This window comes from Quercus lobata, chromosome 9 (assembly GCF_001633185.2).
Source record: "Quercus lobata isolate SW786 chromosome 9, ValleyOak3.0 Primary Assembly, whole genome shotgun sequence".
In the NCBI taxonomy this organism is placed as follows: domain Eukaryota; kingdom Viridiplantae; phylum Streptophyta; class Magnoliopsida; order Fagales; family Fagaceae; genus Quercus; species Quercus lobata.
In genome coordinates, this window is record NC_044912.1 from 38,162,880 (window position 1) to 38,181,796 (window position 18,917).

Genomic DNA, 18,917 nt, shown 5'->3' on the forward strand with positions numbered 1-18,917 from the left:
GTAAAATTTCCAACATTAACCAACTTATAATTTAGCATCAAACAAATAAGATAAAGTAATGGAAATTCCTTTGTATTTCCATCTTTTTTATTCTTCCTGATTCTAGGCAAATCAAAGCATTAACATGACGCTGCTTGAATTAAACATTAAAGATCTAATTTCTTCCAATTGAATATACTTCCACAAAAAGAAAATGAAAAATAAAAACTGGTTGTTTGTGGCATAACAAAATATATTCTACTAAGTATCAATTTGAGTCACTAAACTTCTTCATCTAACTACGAAGCTAATAACATTTGGCTTTATTATTCTTATATTTGCAACTATGAATTTTCACACAAAAAATAGAGAATATTGAATGGCTTTCATAACTGGGACATTCATTAAGGTAAAGTTGGCATGCCATAAGATGATAAAAGAGTATAGTGATTTAAAGAACATCAAGGGGAATGGCCTATTCAACCATCTTGGATTTCCTTTAGATTCAACCCTACACCAAGTTGTTAGAAGAGAATTTGCATTGTCAGATAGTGTTTTTTTTTTTTTTTAAATAAACATTGTCAGATAGTTCATTACGTCTCACTCGCTATTTTCTCTTAAGTTTACTAATCCACAAAAAAAAAATAAACAATGCTACTTATCTCATGGGCAAATAGTTAAGTCATTCCCATTGTATTTAAGTGTTCCTATCACCAATCCTTTTTTGTTGGTGTCTACTCCTGCACCTTGCCAATATGCTAAGCTCCCCACCTCATCCATTTTACACAGTTCCTAGTGGGACTCTAGATTCAATCTATAGATTGTTATTACTAAAGCAGCAGGTATAGTTGGGCCAAGAAACGTTTAGTGGCCCACTATTGGACCAGTTATTTTGATAATATACTTTGTGAGTGTGATATAGTATTAGTATTACTTTTGGGTCATTTAATTAAGTTCTTGTATTTTGCACATTTGTAGATGACCAAAGTATAACACTTTTTGAGGAATTTGTAAAGGACCCTGAAACTATTGTCTCACAAAGTTATGAAGTTGCTCTAAGCATGCTTGAGTTTGAAAGATCAGGAAAATCATTTGAGGTATAGTCTCTAAATTTGAAATATATTTAAAACGTTGGTTTGTTTTCAAAAGTGACTAACAACTATTATCTATGTAGCACCTTTTCATGCAAGCTCCCCTTGTGCATTAAATTATTCCAAATTTTAACAAAGTAGTCATTGCATCTATGCACATATTTGAAGAATGAATTGGAATATGAAAAAGAATGATCTAATGATGAATGAAGTTGGGAAGGAAATAAGTGAGGAAAGAAGTAGGAAAGCCAAAGAATTACACAATCTTGACCTTTGTTGCATTGTTCTGCTAATTTGCGACCATACTTAGTGGACTGATCTAAGTTCATAAGTGTATCACTACTCTACCTGGGACTCTATGTAAGAACATGCTTGTGTGCTTCAAGAAGAGCACTCTAAGCTTACGAAGCTTCTCATCAATTTAAAATCCAATAACATGTAAAACCACATCAAGTTTAAACAAATTCACCCCAAACAAACTTCAGATTAGCCACAAATAATCACAAATGCATTGGGAAAAAAATCAAACAAAGAAAATCAAGGGGAAAGAGAGCAAAAAATCTTACAGTGGATTGCTATCCGCAAAACAATGTGAAAGCAAATTGTTGTAACAGAGCTACATCTACATTTAGTATAATTGATCCAGCCTCAGCATGTTGATCAGAGTACCATAGTGTTCCACCTAGTTCCTTGGGTTCCATATAGGTTCAAAAGTAAAAGGTATGTACGCAGAGCATTGATCTTTTAATAATACTAGTGAAAATCCATAAGGGCATTTAGAGAGTGATGTTAAAAATACTTTGTGGGAAATCACAATTATTAGCCAAACAATCATATGTAGAATCCTCACTGAGATCCAACATCAAACACTTCACAGGCAATAGTCTCCAATAATTAAATAACAAAAATTGACACAAAAACCCTAATTTTGAACTCCAAAAAAAAAAAAAAATTGAAATTTTCAGTTTGAATTGCCACAACCACCATACAATTTCAATAGCAAAATGGCTCTTTTGAATCAAAACCAAATAGTTTTAATCTGCAAAAATCAAAAGGCTATTAGAGTAGCTATGGCAGTGGTCGAGTCACTGATAGTGTAGCTTGGTCATGAAAAAAAAAAATTTGAAACTCCAAACCGAAGTAACCATAGAAATTGAAACTCCAATAAATAAATCAGAACCCTATAGTAAATACAAAAATCAGAAAGCTACAGTATGATTAAAGACCTCACTTGTGCGAACTAGGGCTGGAGCTCAATGCTTGGGTGACTTAGGCTAAGGTCTTGTCATGGCTATGATGGGTGACGATAGCTATGGCAGTGGCGGAGCTGCTAATGGTGGGGCATGGGTGGGATGTGGGAGAGTGAAGGAAATTGGGTTTTTAACTACCTTGGGATGTTGTTGTAGAAATTAAATGATAATTGATTGTTGTTTTTATAAAAATAAAAAAGTTTATAATATTTATTTAAGTAATGCTGACGTGGAAAATTGTGAAGAGGTCAGAGGTTTCGGGTTTATATATATATATATATATATTGATTTGACTCTCTCTCTCTCCCTCTCTCTCTCTCTCTCTCAAGGCTATAAATCAAATTCCTTGGTGGAAAAGAAAAATTAATTACTTCTTCAACAAGTTATATGTTCTTCAACAAATAATAAAATTTCCTTCCACATAGTGAAAATCCAAAAATAATAACTATGAAAACTTTCATTCCACAAAAAGAAAAACAAAATATATAACGAAGTCAAAGTAGAAATTCAAGATAATTTTTAAATCTTGACTTTTGGAATAATCTCTCTTCTCATATTTAACGTGGCTTTTGTTCAAAAGCTCATGACAACAACCTAGAGACCTAATTTTATAAAATCAAAATATATATATATATATATATATATATTTATATAATATAGTTTATCTATATAAAAAATCACGATTTTCAAATAGCAATCTATTTAATTAAAATTTTCTTTTCAGATGTGTTGAATGCCATATAATTCTTCCTTGCCTAAACAATGAATATTATGACACGTTGTGATCCTGTCCAAAAGACATTAATTAAATTGGAAGCTACTTGATAAAAAAAAAAAAAATCTCATATTACTAAAAGTAGTAACTCTTAATAAACACTCAGTTAAACAAAAATATTTTATAATCTATCAATTTATAAATTAATTATCCTTATGTTTAAATGTGTCCCATCATTTAATTATATATAACTATATAAGGCATTTGAACTTGAGTTCAAATTATTGTTCTAAAATAAACTTGAAAATTTTAAAAATAAAATAAAGAGCTTAACTGGAAGAAGTTAAATGGCTAGAAATGATGGATTTGATTATCCTTATTCTTGTAAAAGTGAAAGAAAATGACCTTGCCTTTAGGTCTTTTCATTCCTCTTTCACTTTCAATCTCACTTCCTTTACTTGCAAAACTTGATGATGTTCAAGAAGATGAATTTTATGGGTGCATTACTAGAAAAAATGAAGTGTAAAACAATGAGGGGAAAAGGTTTAAACATTTTATACAATTGGCATTGTAAGCCGTTATAAACATTGTCTTGTCAAGCACAAGGAGCCGATACCCAGCAAATTAAAGTGCTTGCGAACGGGTTATTTAGGCCTTTGATTCTTTCATCAGGAAGCACTCTATTTTACGTGCTCATGCAAAATGTCTACTCAAATGGTATGAAAAGTATATCAAAGATTTCAAATTCGGTAAGTAGTTTTTCCAACCTCTAGCTCTCTTTATGACAAGAATGTACATATGCAAGCTAACCAAAACAATCATCAATTAAATATATATGTCGATGGTTAGAAAAGATTTCTGATTTATATAAACATACTAGGGATGAATTATTTATCTTCTATATCTTTGATTTACTTATTTTCAATTTTTATACCTTCCATTGAGATATATAAAGAAAATTAATAGTTTAGTAAATATGAACGAGTCTACCTAAGGGTCTCTTTGGCCTTAGTTATTACAATTGTCTACAATAATTTTTTTTAAAACATTTTTAGATTGTGAATGTTTTTACAATGGTTACCGAGATAACCTTAGCTATTAAGATTGTTCCCTTGCGAGTCTTAGCCAAGGTTATTGTGATCACCCCAATTTTATAAAAACCATAAGTTTGTAGGAAACGTTCTCACGTGGGAATCAATAAACTTGTTAGCTTTGTGGAGAAGTACAATTTTACCTTTTTGTGTTATTATTCTAACTATAATTAAATTAAATACCCCTTTTTATTTCTTTAGTTTATTAGTGGTTTCAATTTGGTCTTCATATTACCCCTTTTTAAAAATCATATTCTTCATTAAAAAAAAATCAAAATCACTATAATTTAGCCCAATAAAATTAACTTAAATAATTTTTATAGGTGATATGTTTTTTATGTTGTGGCACACTCATAAGTTAGCGTGAAATTAATAGGGGTTGATAACAATTTACACAACGCATATGTTGTTAATTTTGCCAAGTCATGTGTAATATGAGATGCCATGACATGTTAAGATCACGGTTTTGGATCAAATAGTCTGCTGTTTAGTTTTTGGTCTTAATCTTACTCATTTTAAGTTATCTTTCTCCTTCTGTTTTCCTTATATAGTGCTTCAATCTGAATTTTTTCTTTCTTTTACTTTTTCATCTTTCAAGTTCTATTTAACGAGGGGAAAATGTATACATGTTATGCCTTCATTTTGTTGGTTTACTTTGTCCCATGATTGACATATGCAAATCTATTGTTAGATTAAATAAAAATACAGTCAATTTCAAATCAATAGTATAGATATTAATAATGGTTTTCAAAAGAAATGAGGGAGGTTAATTGCAATGTGTTAATACCCATTTTTGCCACACATTCTCTATAAGCTTGACTCAATTAAGCCCAACCTCATTATGGGCCCAATTCATGTATTATATTATTTTTTATTCTTTTAAACATGGCCCAAGCCCGTGCAACATATGAGGGAAATTGAGGAAGTACGGTTTGGAGGGTATGGGTTGGTTCCTTTCAAACTTTTTGCATGAGCCCAGCCCATGCGTGCTAACAAGTGGGCAAGGGACACTGGTAACACTACCGGTTCATGGAGGAGGTCTTGTACCCGAAATTTCCACCTCAAAAGAGCTTTCATGCTCTGGCTGACTGCGGCCTAAAGTTTCTGCTCGAACCCATTTTTGCCTTTAAACATAGTTGGCTCCCATTGTCCAACTCCATCTGCTAGCCCTCACTTAGGTGAACCTCCCAATGGTCTGAAATGTTTGACCAAAGGCAACCAATTAGAGCAAACCCCTTTTATTTCCAAAATTATGTAAAAAGCAACCAACTCATTTCCTAAGCAAAAGGCAAGCTACACCAAATCATGGAAATAGCACTCAAGAGATCCAAAGCCTCTCTCTCTCTGCCCAAAAACCAGTCATTAGCAATACCCCAAAGCTCAATACAAGAGTCTCTCTTCAGCTAAAAAACCAAAAACCACGTTCTACCCTCAGAGCTAAAACTTTAGAGTGAAAGCCCATTCAACTAGCTAACATTCTCATAATTCTAAACCTTAGGGGTGGAAATATGGGTACAAGGGAACTTCCCTCTCTTCCTCACAACCTCTCTCAATTTCCTCTTCTCGCTGATTATAGGTCGAAATTTCGGACTTGTGTACTTTTTCTGCATTTTCTTGTATTTCAGTTATGGCATTTTGATTTCTCTCTTGTTAAAGCACCAATAGCGTTTTTTTCATTATACATTTGGAATTTTGGGCTTGATTCTCCACAAATAAACACTTCTAAAGAACCCAAGGAGAGATTTAGGCTAATCTTGCATTTTTTGCCCTTGTTGCAAAAACGTCCCTGACATTTTGGCGACTCTACTGGGGAGTCAAGCAGCTGAAACAAGAGAGGTCATGTATCCGAAGATTCGAAACAAGCAAAAGATGGTGTCTCACACCAACTTGTCGTTCCATGAGAAACCATGTAATGCTTTGCCGCGCAAGAAGAGCATTGTGGAGTTGAGCTAAAAAAAGGTCCATCCTCAACTTATTAAGCCGGTGGAAATGCCCCAAAACGTGCAATGAAATTGCTCTAACCTCTAGAATCCATCTAAGAAGTGAAAAATTTTAAGGATGGAGGGAGAATTAACTTTCTTATTGAAGCTTCCACTCATCTATATTTTTTTTAGCTATCATTGTTATGGATGAATTATCCTACATCTCCTGCTTTATATAATATTTGAGAACATTTTTGTTGTAGCATGAAAATGTAAAAATGGTGAAGCACAAGTCTGACCGCAAAGGGTAGGAAGGTAGCAACCAATAATCAACGAAGTGAAGTTCTAAACATCAACTTCAACCCAAGAACCCCTAATGACAACGCTAAAAGCTCATCATTGACATCTCCTCAACATATGTCTTCTTCATTGTTGAGTTTGTATTGTTGTCGAGGTTAGTGCTGAGCATATGGGGGCTGCTGTTGGTGATTGACTTGTTTTGAGACAAGTATAAATGCTACTGTGTGCGTCCTTTCACAGCTAAATAGTTGACGTCACCACTAAATGAAGTCTTCACCAAATAGCTGAAGGTCATGGCCAAATGGCCTACCGCAAGTCGCGAGATATTCCACACCAATTCTTCAAGTAGTGATATTTCATAAACCATGTTTGGAAGTCATACGAGCGACATATTAGCGCCAATGCACATTTAAGCTAAGACTTTTAAGCACTCTCTTTGCTAATTAAATCTATCTATCTCATTTAAATCACTTCAACACTCTAAATTTGTCATCAAAATATTTTTCTATAATTTGTGTGTACTACTACACTTAGCCATGACTATTGCTTGCTAATGTGAATTGCATTTGCACTAAGGCGCAAAACGAAAACCTTCTTGGAACATCGAACAATGAAGGAAATCCGAACTTAATCCTCTCTCACCCAAGCCGTGATAGGCTCATGCACTACAAACCATGACAAGCTCACACATCCAAAGTTGACATATTTGCGCACATCAAGCCATTACAAGTTTATACATTTCAAGCCATGACAAGCGCACGCATCCAAAATCATGGTCGATCCGTACATGCCAAGCCATGACATGTTCTTATATCTCAGGTCGTGACAAGCGTATTCCAAGCCATGCCAACGGCTTAATCATTCTTGAATTCAAGATTATGCTTGAAGAAGGAAGCACTAATGTTGTCATCCTCAAGTAAATTGTTCTTATCACTCAACTCTTACAAAGAGAATTCCTAAGTAAGCCCAATAGTAGGGGGCTTGGCATGCACCTTTGAAGGAGGCTTTACAAGACCTCGCTAATATTGTCAAATATCACAAATCCACATGCTAATTGTTGGAAATCCATTCCAGAGATTTTCAAATGGAATTTTAGCATAATGTGGAAGCTTGGAAAAATTGGCATAGAGGTTAACCAAAGCACACGAGAGAAATTGTTATGCTAGGGAGGCAATAGCCCTATACTAACATCTCTAATGCTTAGCCCACCATTGTCCCAAAGTTAGAAGCCAAGCAAGCAAAGTATGGAGCTACTATCTGTAATACCATGTATCTTCGACAAAGAGACTAACTAAAGCATGGGAGAAAAAACTATTGTGCTGGGAATGAAACAACCCTATACCAACATCTCCGATGCTTAGCCTATTATTGTCCCAAAATTTGAAGCCAAGTTAGCAAAGTATGGAGTCGCTATTTGTGGCACAACAAATCTTCAACAAAAAGGAATCATATTCTGCCCTATAAAACAGATAGGAGGACCCTCATTTTCAATAATTATCTTTGAGTCATATGAAGAATACTAAGGGAGAAAGAAATCCCACCAATAACTCTTGGTATATCCTATAAATCTTCAAGACATGAGTGTCCCAAAGCATTCCACACTTAGGGCTTGATCTTGCCGAACCTATCCATTCGCCCTTGAATGAGTACATTTGGATCCTTGCCACCACTAAGTATTTCATTAAGTGGGCAAAAGAAATTCCACTCAAGAAAGTAATGGGAGTGGCCATAGCCAACTCCATCAAGGAGCATATCATTCGTAGCCTCGACATCTTGTATAAGATTATAAGTGACAACAATATATCTTACTCATACCAATTTTTGAAGGCAAGCCCTATGAAACATTAGGAAGCCGACGAACTATCATATTATCCAAGCATGGTGAGACCTCTACATGCGAAGATGCAATGTCTTCAATAATGTAGGGAAAGCCAACGTTTTCTCCTAATGGCAAACCTTGCGAAGCGGCAAGAAAGCCAACAAATTACTCCTGCAGCAAAACCTCTACATGCGAGGGTGAAAATACTCTCAATAAGGTAGAGAAAGCTAAGCACATACTCTCTCAATGGTAAACCCTATAAAACATTCAGAAGTCAAAAAACTATCATATTATCTAAGTGTGGTGAGACCCCTACATGCGAAGGTGCAATGCCTTCAATAAGGTAGGGAAAGCCAATGCTTTCGAAGCAACAAGAAAGTCAACAAATTACTTTACGGAAAAACCTCTACATGCAAGGGTAAAAAAAATATATATATATACTCTCAATAAGGTAGGGAAAGCCAGGTACGTACTCCTTTAATGGTATGCCTTATCAAACAATTAGGAAGCCAGTGAGACATTTCATTATGACGATACCCCTACTTGCGAAGATGCAACTAACTCTCAACAAGGTAGAAAAGCCAATACATCCTCAAAGGTAAACCCTATCGAATGATTAGGAAGCCGACAATATGTCATATCATTCATATGTGATAGACCCCTACTTACGAGGATGCAACGCCTTCAACAAGGTAGGGAAATCCAACATTTTCTTAATGGCAAGCTAAAGCGGTAGGGAAGCCAAAATAATATATTAAAATTCAAGCACGGTGATCCGCTACATGCAGGGACATAGCCAACCTTCAAAAGGTTAAGAAAGCCGATGCATAAACCTCGTAAAGCAACAAAGAAGCCAATAAACCATTACCTCATTGCCATATGGCAATTTGCTTTACGCAAGGATAAAACTCCTCAAGAATAGCAAAATTGTCATTCTATATGTCACTATATGCAAGAATGTGATATCCTCAAAAGATGATAGCAATACAAGTCTTATCCAAGCTATTGTCTGTGAGAACGCAATCAACCTCAATGAAATGGTGACAAACAAGTGTACCATGAGCTTTAGGGTCCGTTTGGATACCGCTGAAAACTGAAAACTGAAAACTGAAAATTGAAAATTACTGTAGCAAAACGTGGGTACTGTAGCGGAGCTGAAAATATATAAAGGCACGCGTTTTACTGTAGCTCAGCTGAAAAATCCTTTTTTTGTTTTTCCTCTCTCTCTCTGCTATTCACTCCTCACCCTTCTTGGACGATAGTTCCGCGCCCTCCAGAGAATAGAAGACGATGTCCAACGCCGGCGAAGAGCTCAGAAGCGAAATCAACGATGAACGTCACCCAATCCGACGCCGGGAAAGATAACCCAGTCTTTCATAAACCCATTTCACCCTTTTCCCCAATTTCAGTCGTCTCCCACCCATAACAGTGCTCCTTGAAACCCAAAACTGATTTAGGCTGAGCTCAAAAACCAGAAGCAACGTTGCAGAAACGAATCCCACTCTCTAAGGTGAGTGTTCTCAATTTTTTTTTCACTATTTTCTATGATGTCTTGTTCGAAATTCATTTCTTGTTAATGGGTTTCTTTTAATTTGCTGGAATTACTTCATTTGATTTGATAGAGTGTAAGTTCAATCCTCTGTATTCATTTGCTGGAATTTCACTTCTTGTTAATGGGGATTTGATGATTTTCAAGTATGGCTTTTTAGATTGTTTTATAATTTGATTTTGTTGGATTTGTAGTTATTTATAGTGTGTGTGATACATATTTGTTTATATCCCACAAAAGAACTTTTTTTTTTTTTCCTCTTCGATTAATATACCCAACAAAAAGACAGCTTATTTAGCCTTGTCTGCTTGAGAAAGAAAGAATTCACTTTTTTTTTGCTGAAAGATACTAGGATTTCTTACATGTTTTTTTGCTGAATCATACGGACTGAATCATTCATTCTTCTTCTTCTTTTTTTTGTTTTTTTTCTTTATTAATGAGCCAATATTCACGAAATTTAAAAAAAGAACTAAAAAAAAAAAGAGTTTACTGGAGACTAAAAAAAGGGTTGATTTTTGCTGTCAAAGTTTACCCTTTTTTGTGGTCACAAGATTTCTTTGGTGTTCATGTTACATTGTAGAAACTACTGAAGTGTGAGACCTCTAATATATAACTTCCACATTGATTTCTGTATTGGAGCTTCTGGTGTTTCATTTTTATGAGTTGGAGAATGAATGAAAGAATGAATGAAATTATAATATGTTGGAGATTGTTAAGGATAAGATTTGCTAGCTAAAATAGTGGTGCTATGTAGTTGTGTTTTACCTGCATAATTGCTGCTGCATAATGCTGCCGTGTAGCTGTAATGTAGCTACATAACATTCAAATATATGTATAATCTGATCTGTGTGGCAGCTGTATACAACTATTTCAGCACCTGATTTGAATTGTAACAAAGTTTAGATTGAGATATGATGAGATAGGATAGGGTAGAGTTATTTATATTTTTTGAACTTCTTGTATTTGAATTTCATATAGCTGTACAACTCTATAAATGATAAGTCCCAAATCAGATTGGTTTTGGGTTTGCAAATTATATCAGATAGTTATTATCTTTATAGAGATTGAATGCGATTTCTCATATCTCCTAGGCAACCAGTTAGGGTGTCTAAAAGTAGAGGATCTGGACTTGCATATCTTTGGGGAATGTGATTTTTTAGATTCATAACCACAATTTAATTGATGAACATTGTTTTGCAGCTAGTTTTATGGATAATGTAACTTTAAAGAATAACTGTGTCTGATTGTTTGGGCTATGCTAGTGTTATGGATTATGTAACTCACCCTTGCATTAATTTCAAACATGGCATTTTGAGGTTAATATGAGCATCATTTTTGCGACAGGACAGTATACATCACCCTAAGTGATGCAGGAAACAATGGGCCTAAGGCCAGCCCCTGATATTGAGCCTTGGCTCAGCTGCCACATTTTGGTAAAACTAAATTAGTGCACCAGAACAGAAGAGGGCAGTGGACCTTACATCTTAGTTTTAGTGGATATGTGAGGTTTGTCAATCCCAAAGTCATCCTCCACCAAGCCAACGCAACATCTATTGCCAAGAATTACGAATGTCAGAAACAAGTAACTATTTCTCCAGTTCTGATGGCCATTTTTGTGACGTGGAGAACTGCAGAATTAGGACGTCCCTGAAACTTCATACATTTGGTAGGAGGTTTTATAGTTGTCGCTATTGGTCACCAGTAAGTACCATATCCCAATACTGGCAAAATATTTGTATTGTGCGTTAAAGAACCAATTCGTTATATTTCTATTTATGTGTTGTATTGTATTGTGCAGGATGATGACCGTGCATGCAAGTTCTTTAGGTGATTAGATACCAGCATTTGTTGTACGCGTGGTGCAGCAGTAGCACCTATAGTTATTGCCAAATTCAACCGATTGGAGCATGCGGTGGAAGTTGCCAATGAAGAGTCGAAGCAAGCACATGCCTTGACAGCTGCAGCATTGGAAAGGGAGCGAGTTGCAAAACGAAAGTTTGAAAGAGCCAAGGTTGCACGCATGATTTCTGAAGATAAAGCAAAGAAGTTGACAATAGCTTTAGTAGTCTTGGGGGTCATGTTTCTAGTATTGCTTATTTTGTCTACTAGGTTTGGGGAAGTCAAAATCAGGCAGATGTGTCTACCATAATGGGATGTATATGTACGTAATAACTGCAAGTTGTATTATTACATTTGTGTTGTATGTTAATTGTACTATTGCAAGTCAGTTTATGATATGTATGTAGTTGTACTTTTTAAAACAATGTGGAGACGTTTGATGGAGATAATGTTATTGCTAAGTTTAAAGAAGATTGTAAATTTTGTTGTTGTATATATGTGTCTATATATATATACACAATTGGCCAGCCATTGATAGATTGGATTCTTGGTGTCTCACAAAAAGTGAGAGCTTTTATTTTTTTTTTTGTACAAATTCCTCATAGTTTACTGTTTCAATCTTAAAATCCATTGAATTTACTATAATATTCAGATTAGATTGGACTCTATTCAGAAGTCCCTTGTAACCAAGAAATCTATTGTTGTAATACTGATGAGTTTCACATATAACGATACATACAACTTCATAAATCCAAGGTTTTACAATCAAGTACCTGTGAGCTATTCATTTCTGCTTGACAACAACAAAAAAACCATAATACAAAATGCTATTACATTGAAGTTTGTGAACCATCAGTTATGGTCCATACATATCGATTCTATGATATAGTCCCGAACCTCTTTCATCTCATCTGAATCCAAGTAAGAGACCACATCTCCCACTTGATCATAATGACCGCCCTCACTACCTGTATATGTGTCCCGTGCATAACGCGAATGTCGAACGTCATTGTCGTCATGTATTCTAATAAAGTTGTGAAGAACCATTGTAGCAACAATAATTTTATTTTGAGTGCGTATACTGAAGCCTGGCATACATCTCAAAATTTTCCATCTATTCTTCCAAACTCCAAAAGTTCGTTCTATGACCGAACGAAGTGATGAATGGAGATAATTAAATCTCTCCTCTGAACGATGCAGCTGTGAACCTCTTTGAAAATCGGGGATGTGGTACCGCTCTCCCTTATATGGTGCAAGGAACCCTGGCTTCATCGGGTACCCTGAATCAACAAGATAATATTTTCCTGCAAACGAACACGTTTATTATATTAGAATTTTCACTACGTAATACATACTTTAATACTGTAATTAAATTGCATATTTACAAACCAGGTGGAGCTTTTGGAAAGTTATTTCTCTCATTATTCAGGCAATTTAAAAAGATCTTGGTATCATGCGCTGAACCTTCCCATCCCACACACGCGAATGTGAATTTCATGTCAAAATCACATGCGCACATGCAATTTACTGTTGTGACCCCTTTCCTTCCTCTATATGGGTGTTGCTTCTTTTCTGGTAAGAGCACGGGGACGTGAACCCCATCAATGGCACCAATGCAACCCTAATAATTGCCACAAAAATGCCATGTCAAAATGAAATACATGGTATGTCCATACAGATAACAGGAATACAATGATGTCAAGATACCAAATTCACAAAGTACCATGAAATGTGGCCAATATCGATCTGACCCCTGAATATGTGATGGCACGGTACAAAATGTAGGATCATCAGGCTTGATAATGTCTGGTGCCATAACCGTGGCTAACAAGGTAATTACCGTGGACACATGTCGATGCACTGTCTCACCAGAATGTTGAAATCTATCCTGCATCATTCTGTTACCCATGCCATTACCAAGTACCACCAATGCCATTGCCACTGACTCCTCCAAGCAAACTCTTTTGGTACCGTCATATCCATACCGAGTGCGCAATGTATGACACAACTGTCGAAACACATGACTTGACATTCTAAACACATTGTGACATTTCTTCTCATTTCCATTTAATGTATACTTTACCCATTCATACCCTGTTTGTATATTCGTATGCATTGGTACTTTGGTCATATAAGTCTCTATATAAGCTATGACACTTGCACACCCAGCTATATATGCTGCAAGTACAATGTCGTCGCTAATATCAAAGACTGTGTCCCTGCATATGTTACCAACTTTAATTGCATGTACAAAATCTGGAGTGATACAATAATATGTACCCCAAAAAACAACTTATTGGTATAGAAACTTACTGGTACTGGGAATCAGATGAGTCGTTTAGCAAATTCATCCTTTTGAATACCTTGAGACTTTTTTCTTTTTATGTCTGTGGAAAGCCAATACACACATATTCAGCAATCACCTTGACATGATTTCATACGGACACTGACACAGGTACAACTATTTCATTTGGGTAACAAATAAAAGAAGAAAATATTAGCAACTGAAAGAATTCAATGGCTACATGTGATCTAAAAAATTTATCAGCATACCCTTGTTCACCTTCACAACAAACTACTGCATTGGAAAGATGTACATGCAATTCCTAACAAAAATAAAACCACACACACAAACAATTAAAACAAAGGCACGAAACTCATCTGGTACTGTTCACGGGCTGTGTGAACAGTACCCGTGAACAGTACCATAGAAGCTGTTAGGGTGCTGTTGCACCCAAAAATAAAAAGAAGAAAAAAAAAAAAAGCAAAAAATCGTAAGCAACAAAATAAGCAAAAAAGAAGATAAATTGGAAAGGCATAAAACTCTTCGGTACTGTTCACGGGCTGTGTGAACAGTACCCGTGAACAGTACCGTATAAGCTGTTAGGGTGCAGTTGCACCCAAGAATAAAAAGAAAAAAATAAAAATAAAAAGCTTGCGCATTGGAAAGATCTACAACAAACTATTGCATTGAAAATATGTACATGCAGTTTCAAACAAAAAAAACCACACACACAAACAATTAAAACAAAGGCAAGACTTCATTATATGTTGAAATTTTCTATTGATAATGTTTCAATATATGCATAACATGTTTTAACTGATCCTATTGATAGGACTTCGATATATGTTGAAACTTCCTATTTTGCACTAAATTCCTAATAGTTTTTTTATCACACTGGAACTTTGTCTCATCACATTTTCAATCACACACTTGCTTTGCAAAAATATTAAATGATAAGCTTTACATGTCAGATTGGCACTATTGCTCAATATGCCATAAATCCCCAAAGTTTCAGTACTTTTGCTGTTCTTATGCCATATGTGAGTGCTGCATGAATAAAGAAAAGAAAAAGTTTGCTGTTCTTATCCCCAAAGTTTTTGTTTAGGGTGCTTTTGCACCCCAACAAAAAAGAATGAGTACAAGAAAAAAAAAAAGCAAAAACTGATAAGCAAAGAAATAAGCAAAAAGAGGATAACAGACATTGGTATTAAACTCACGTTATACTGTTCACGGGCTGTGTGAACAGTACCCGTGAACAGTACCAGGGAAGCTATTGGGTGCTTTTGCACCAAAAAAAAAAAAAAAAAAAACAAAAACAAAAACAAAAACTCATAACCAAAAAGAGGATAACTGAAGATATGTATTAAGCTCATCTGGTACTGTTCACGGGCTGTGTGAACAGTACCCGTGAACAGTACCATATAACCTGTTAGGGTGCTGTTGCACCCAAAAATAAAAATAAAAATAAGAGGATAAATTGGGTTGCCTGATCCTTTTGTGCATTGGAAAGATCTACAACAAACTATTGCATTGAACAGATGTACATGCAGTTTCAAACAAAAAAAACCACACACACAAACAATTAAAACAAAGGCAAGACTTCATTATATGTTGAAATTTTCTATTGATAATGTTTCAATATATGCATAACATGTTTTAACTGATCCTATTGATAGGACTTCGATATATGTTGAAACTTCCTATTTTGCACTAAATTCCTAATAGTTTTTTTATCACACTGGAACTTTGTCTCATCACATTTTCAATCACACACTTGCTTTGCAAAAATATTAAATGATAAGCTTTACATGTCAGATTGGCACTATTGCTCAATATGCCATAAATCCCCAAAGTTTCAGTGCTTTTGCTGTTCTTATGCCATATGTGAGTGCTGCATGAATAAAGAAAAAAAAAAGTTTGCTGTTCTTATCCCCAAAAAAAAAGAATGAGTACAAGGAAAAAAAGCAAAAACTGATAAGCAAAGAAATAAGCAAAAAGAGGATAACAGACATTGGTATTAAACTCACCTTGTACTGTTCACGGGCTGTGTGAACAGTACCCGGTACCAGAGAAGGTATTGGGTGCTTTTGCACCCAAAAAAAAAAAAAAAACAAAACAAAACGAAAACGAAAACTCATAAACAAAAAGAGGGTAATTGGAGATATGTATTAAGCTCATCTGGAACTGATCATGGGCTGTGTGAACAGTACCCATAAACAGTACCAGAGAAGCTGCTGGGTGCTTTTGCACCCAAAAAAAAAAAGAAAAAAACAAACACTCATAAGCAAAAAAATAAGAAAAAAGAGAGTAATTGGAGATATGTATTAAACTCAGCTGGTACTGTTCACAGGCTGTGTGAATAGTACCAGAGAAGCTGTTAGGGTGCTTTTGCACCCAAAAAAAAATAAGACAAAAAAAACATAAACTCATAAGCAAAAAATTAAGCAAAAAGAGGATAAATTGGAGAGGTATAAAACTCATATGGTACACAGTGCACATACACAGAATCCTGAAAAACAAGGCCACTCAAATATAAATAAAGAATCTATCCAACAATTTATCTAATTTTTAGGACCCCTTCAACTTTCCCAAATAAACTATATTGAACTACTAAACTATTTTGATGCCATAAAAAAACACCACAAGTAACAAGTAAGCATGCAAAAGATGACAATTAGTAACCATTGTTTTACATACACACCTATGGCAAGCATATAGTTTGTGCCAATACAAAAGTCTGAAAAAAAAAAAAAAAAAAAAGAGTGCAAGAGGTACATAAAAATAATCCGATCGCTACAACACCAAGAGGTACATAAGGATAAGCAACTAGGGATGTAGACAAGCCCCTTTCCTTCAGAGAACATGAAACTGAGGGTTCATTTCGTACTGCTTCTCTAGCCACCTCAGCTGGACCTCCTTCCTCTCAACATTAGCTGCAAACATGTTCCTACCATCTACGTTATTCATGAAGAAGAAGGTGCTGAACATATGAAGACGATCACCCGCTTGCACCCCAGGAAGAGTTAACACCATGTCCATAATTGCTTGTATCTCATTAGCTGCTGTGGTGCGAAATGGTGTACTGTGCGTACTTATGCTTCTACTTTCAACAATAACATCTGACATGCTCTTCAAAGAGTCAGACATCTCTTGCATGGTTGAACGCTTCTTTCTTGGTTTCTTGCCAAGTCCCCTAAAAAGTTGAACACCGCTTGCCAGGCCCTTTCCCTTATTCACTGCTGGTCTTGCTCTAGACGATGCTGGCCCTTCAACTTCCATTGGGTCAACTGAGTTCGCAGAGGGTTCACATTGGGGGTCAACAAATTCTTTGCTATCAGCGGAGTCCCCAGACCCTTCGGTGCAATCATTTGGTATTTCACCACTTGTGCAGAACGCATATTTTCCCGTTGCAACCGTGCCTTCAAACATGATTTCCATGGACTTAATATTCGGCAATGGTTTGTTTTTATAAGTTGCCGCCTTGGGACATGCCTACATGTGGACAACCGGTAGTTAGAACACAATATTAGTTGTAGACAACTGAGTATTTCACAATGATGTAAAGTGAACTAACCTGAATCTTTCGGGTCTACCACTCATCAGTCATGTGAATAACCCCAGTTACAGGATCATAACCTAACCCAGTCTCACTAAAACACTCCTTCCAAGTCTTCCAACACTTTCTCAGATGATCCCATTTGTTTTTAAACTGCGTGGGAGTCACCACTTTTCCCATTTCACCTAACTGCGCAATCACTTCATCAACCCCTTCCTTTCTCAAAAATCCATTATGCTTCTGGCCGTCTAGGACTTGGGCAGCAGACAAATCACAATAAGCTTTTAATTCTTTAGGATTTTTCCACCCAGTTCTAACCCCATCACCATCAGCCTTCGGTTTCCCATCACCATCAGCCTTCTGTTTCCCATTACCATCAGCCTTCGGTTTCCCCTTACCCATTTTTGTTACAACTTCCTTCTATACCCATTAAGACATTCCAACAAACAGTTTATATGCATATCATAATCAGTTACCATGGCCACATGCAAAATGCAAAAAGTAAACTAACATATATGATAGTCCAACTACAACAGAGGCAGCTCCTTGAAACACCCAAAATTAGACGAATGAGAGAGTAACCCACATACTAATTTCATGGAAAACACAAAAATCACACACAAACGTTTAACTAAAATTACACACAAACGTTGAACACAAAACCACAGATTGAAGTGTGTTCATGGAAAACAATATAATTAGACAGCAATAGATCATAGAGTATGAAAAGTTAGACAGAACAGTACCCGTGAATGCAGAGACCTAGAGTGGCGGCAGCGACGTCCCAAGCGGAGAGAAGCTGAGCTCGTGCGAATCACTCTGGGATGGCTTCCTTTGTTCCGTGTGGGATTGTAGTTACCCTGTTTCAGCTCTTCTATTGATGGTTTATTGCGGGATGGTGGGTAGGTGCGCTTCATTGAAGACGATGAGGACGGGGCATTGATGAAAATTGAAGACATCTGTGCCGGGTAGTTGAGAGGAAGAAACGGAATGCACAAAATTAGCCGTTGGGGAGAACGTTATGCTTGGGTCAGGACAGTGTTGTGAACTACAGCTGAATGGGTTCGTTGAATATGTTTTCTGTTAATGCTCTGGAGTTTATTGATGAAACGGTGTGTTTTTCCTTGTGGTCAGCACAGACGGACAGCGTTCCAGCGTTTTTAAATGAAACGGTGCGCATTGTTTTTCATTTCGCGTTTCAGCGTTTTGGAGCCACGTTTTACTGTAGCTGGGTCCCACGTTTTTCCAAAACGCAAACGCAGATTGGGCATAAAACGCCCAATCCAAACGCAACCTTAATGCATGAAAACATAGCTCATATGTAGGGGCTTCTTGAAACTAACAAAGTAGCGATTTAATATATGTCGAGTATAAGTCGGCTACCAAGCGGCGAGCCATGTTTCAATATATATGAGCTGCTGTCTGCGAAAGTAAATTTGCTTATCAAAAGACCACTACAAAAAATGGCGCACAAACAGCAAGATGTGTGCTTAGCCAAAACCTGTCCACAAAGGCATGAGAA

The 18,917-nt window shown here is 36.1% G+C and overlaps 2 protein-coding genes across 2 annotated transcripts; both read right to left on the bottom strand.

Moving 5' to 3' along the window:
- Window positions 1–12,407: 12,407 nt before the first annotated feature.
- On the bottom strand, window positions 12,408–18,651 carry LOC115961698 (protein ALP1-like). The gene is made up of 5 exons (XM_031080629.1): window positions 18,142–18,651; window positions 13,869–13,942; window positions 13,279–13,774; window positions 12,945–13,176; window positions 12,408–12,859 (listed from the first exon to the last, which is right to left on the bottom strand). Exons 2-5 carry the CDS (start codon window positions 13,904–13,906, stop codon window positions 12,408–12,410), a joined length of 1,218 nt encoding a protein of 405 aa, XP_030936489.1. The 5' UTR covers window positions 13,907–13,942; window positions 18,142–18,651.
- On the bottom strand, window positions 16,493–18,133 carry LOC115959356. Its single transcript, XM_031077714.1, has 2 exons — window positions 17,414–18,133; window positions 16,493–17,331 (listed from the first exon to the last, which is right to left on the bottom strand). The coding sequence occupies exon 2, from the start codon at window positions 17,275–17,277 to the stop codon at window positions 16,693–16,695; it is 585 nt and encodes a 194-aa protein (XP_030933574.1). The 5' UTR covers window positions 17,278–17,331; window positions 17,414–18,133; the 3' UTR covers window positions 16,493–16,692.
- Window positions 18,652–18,917: the final 266 nt, after the last annotated feature.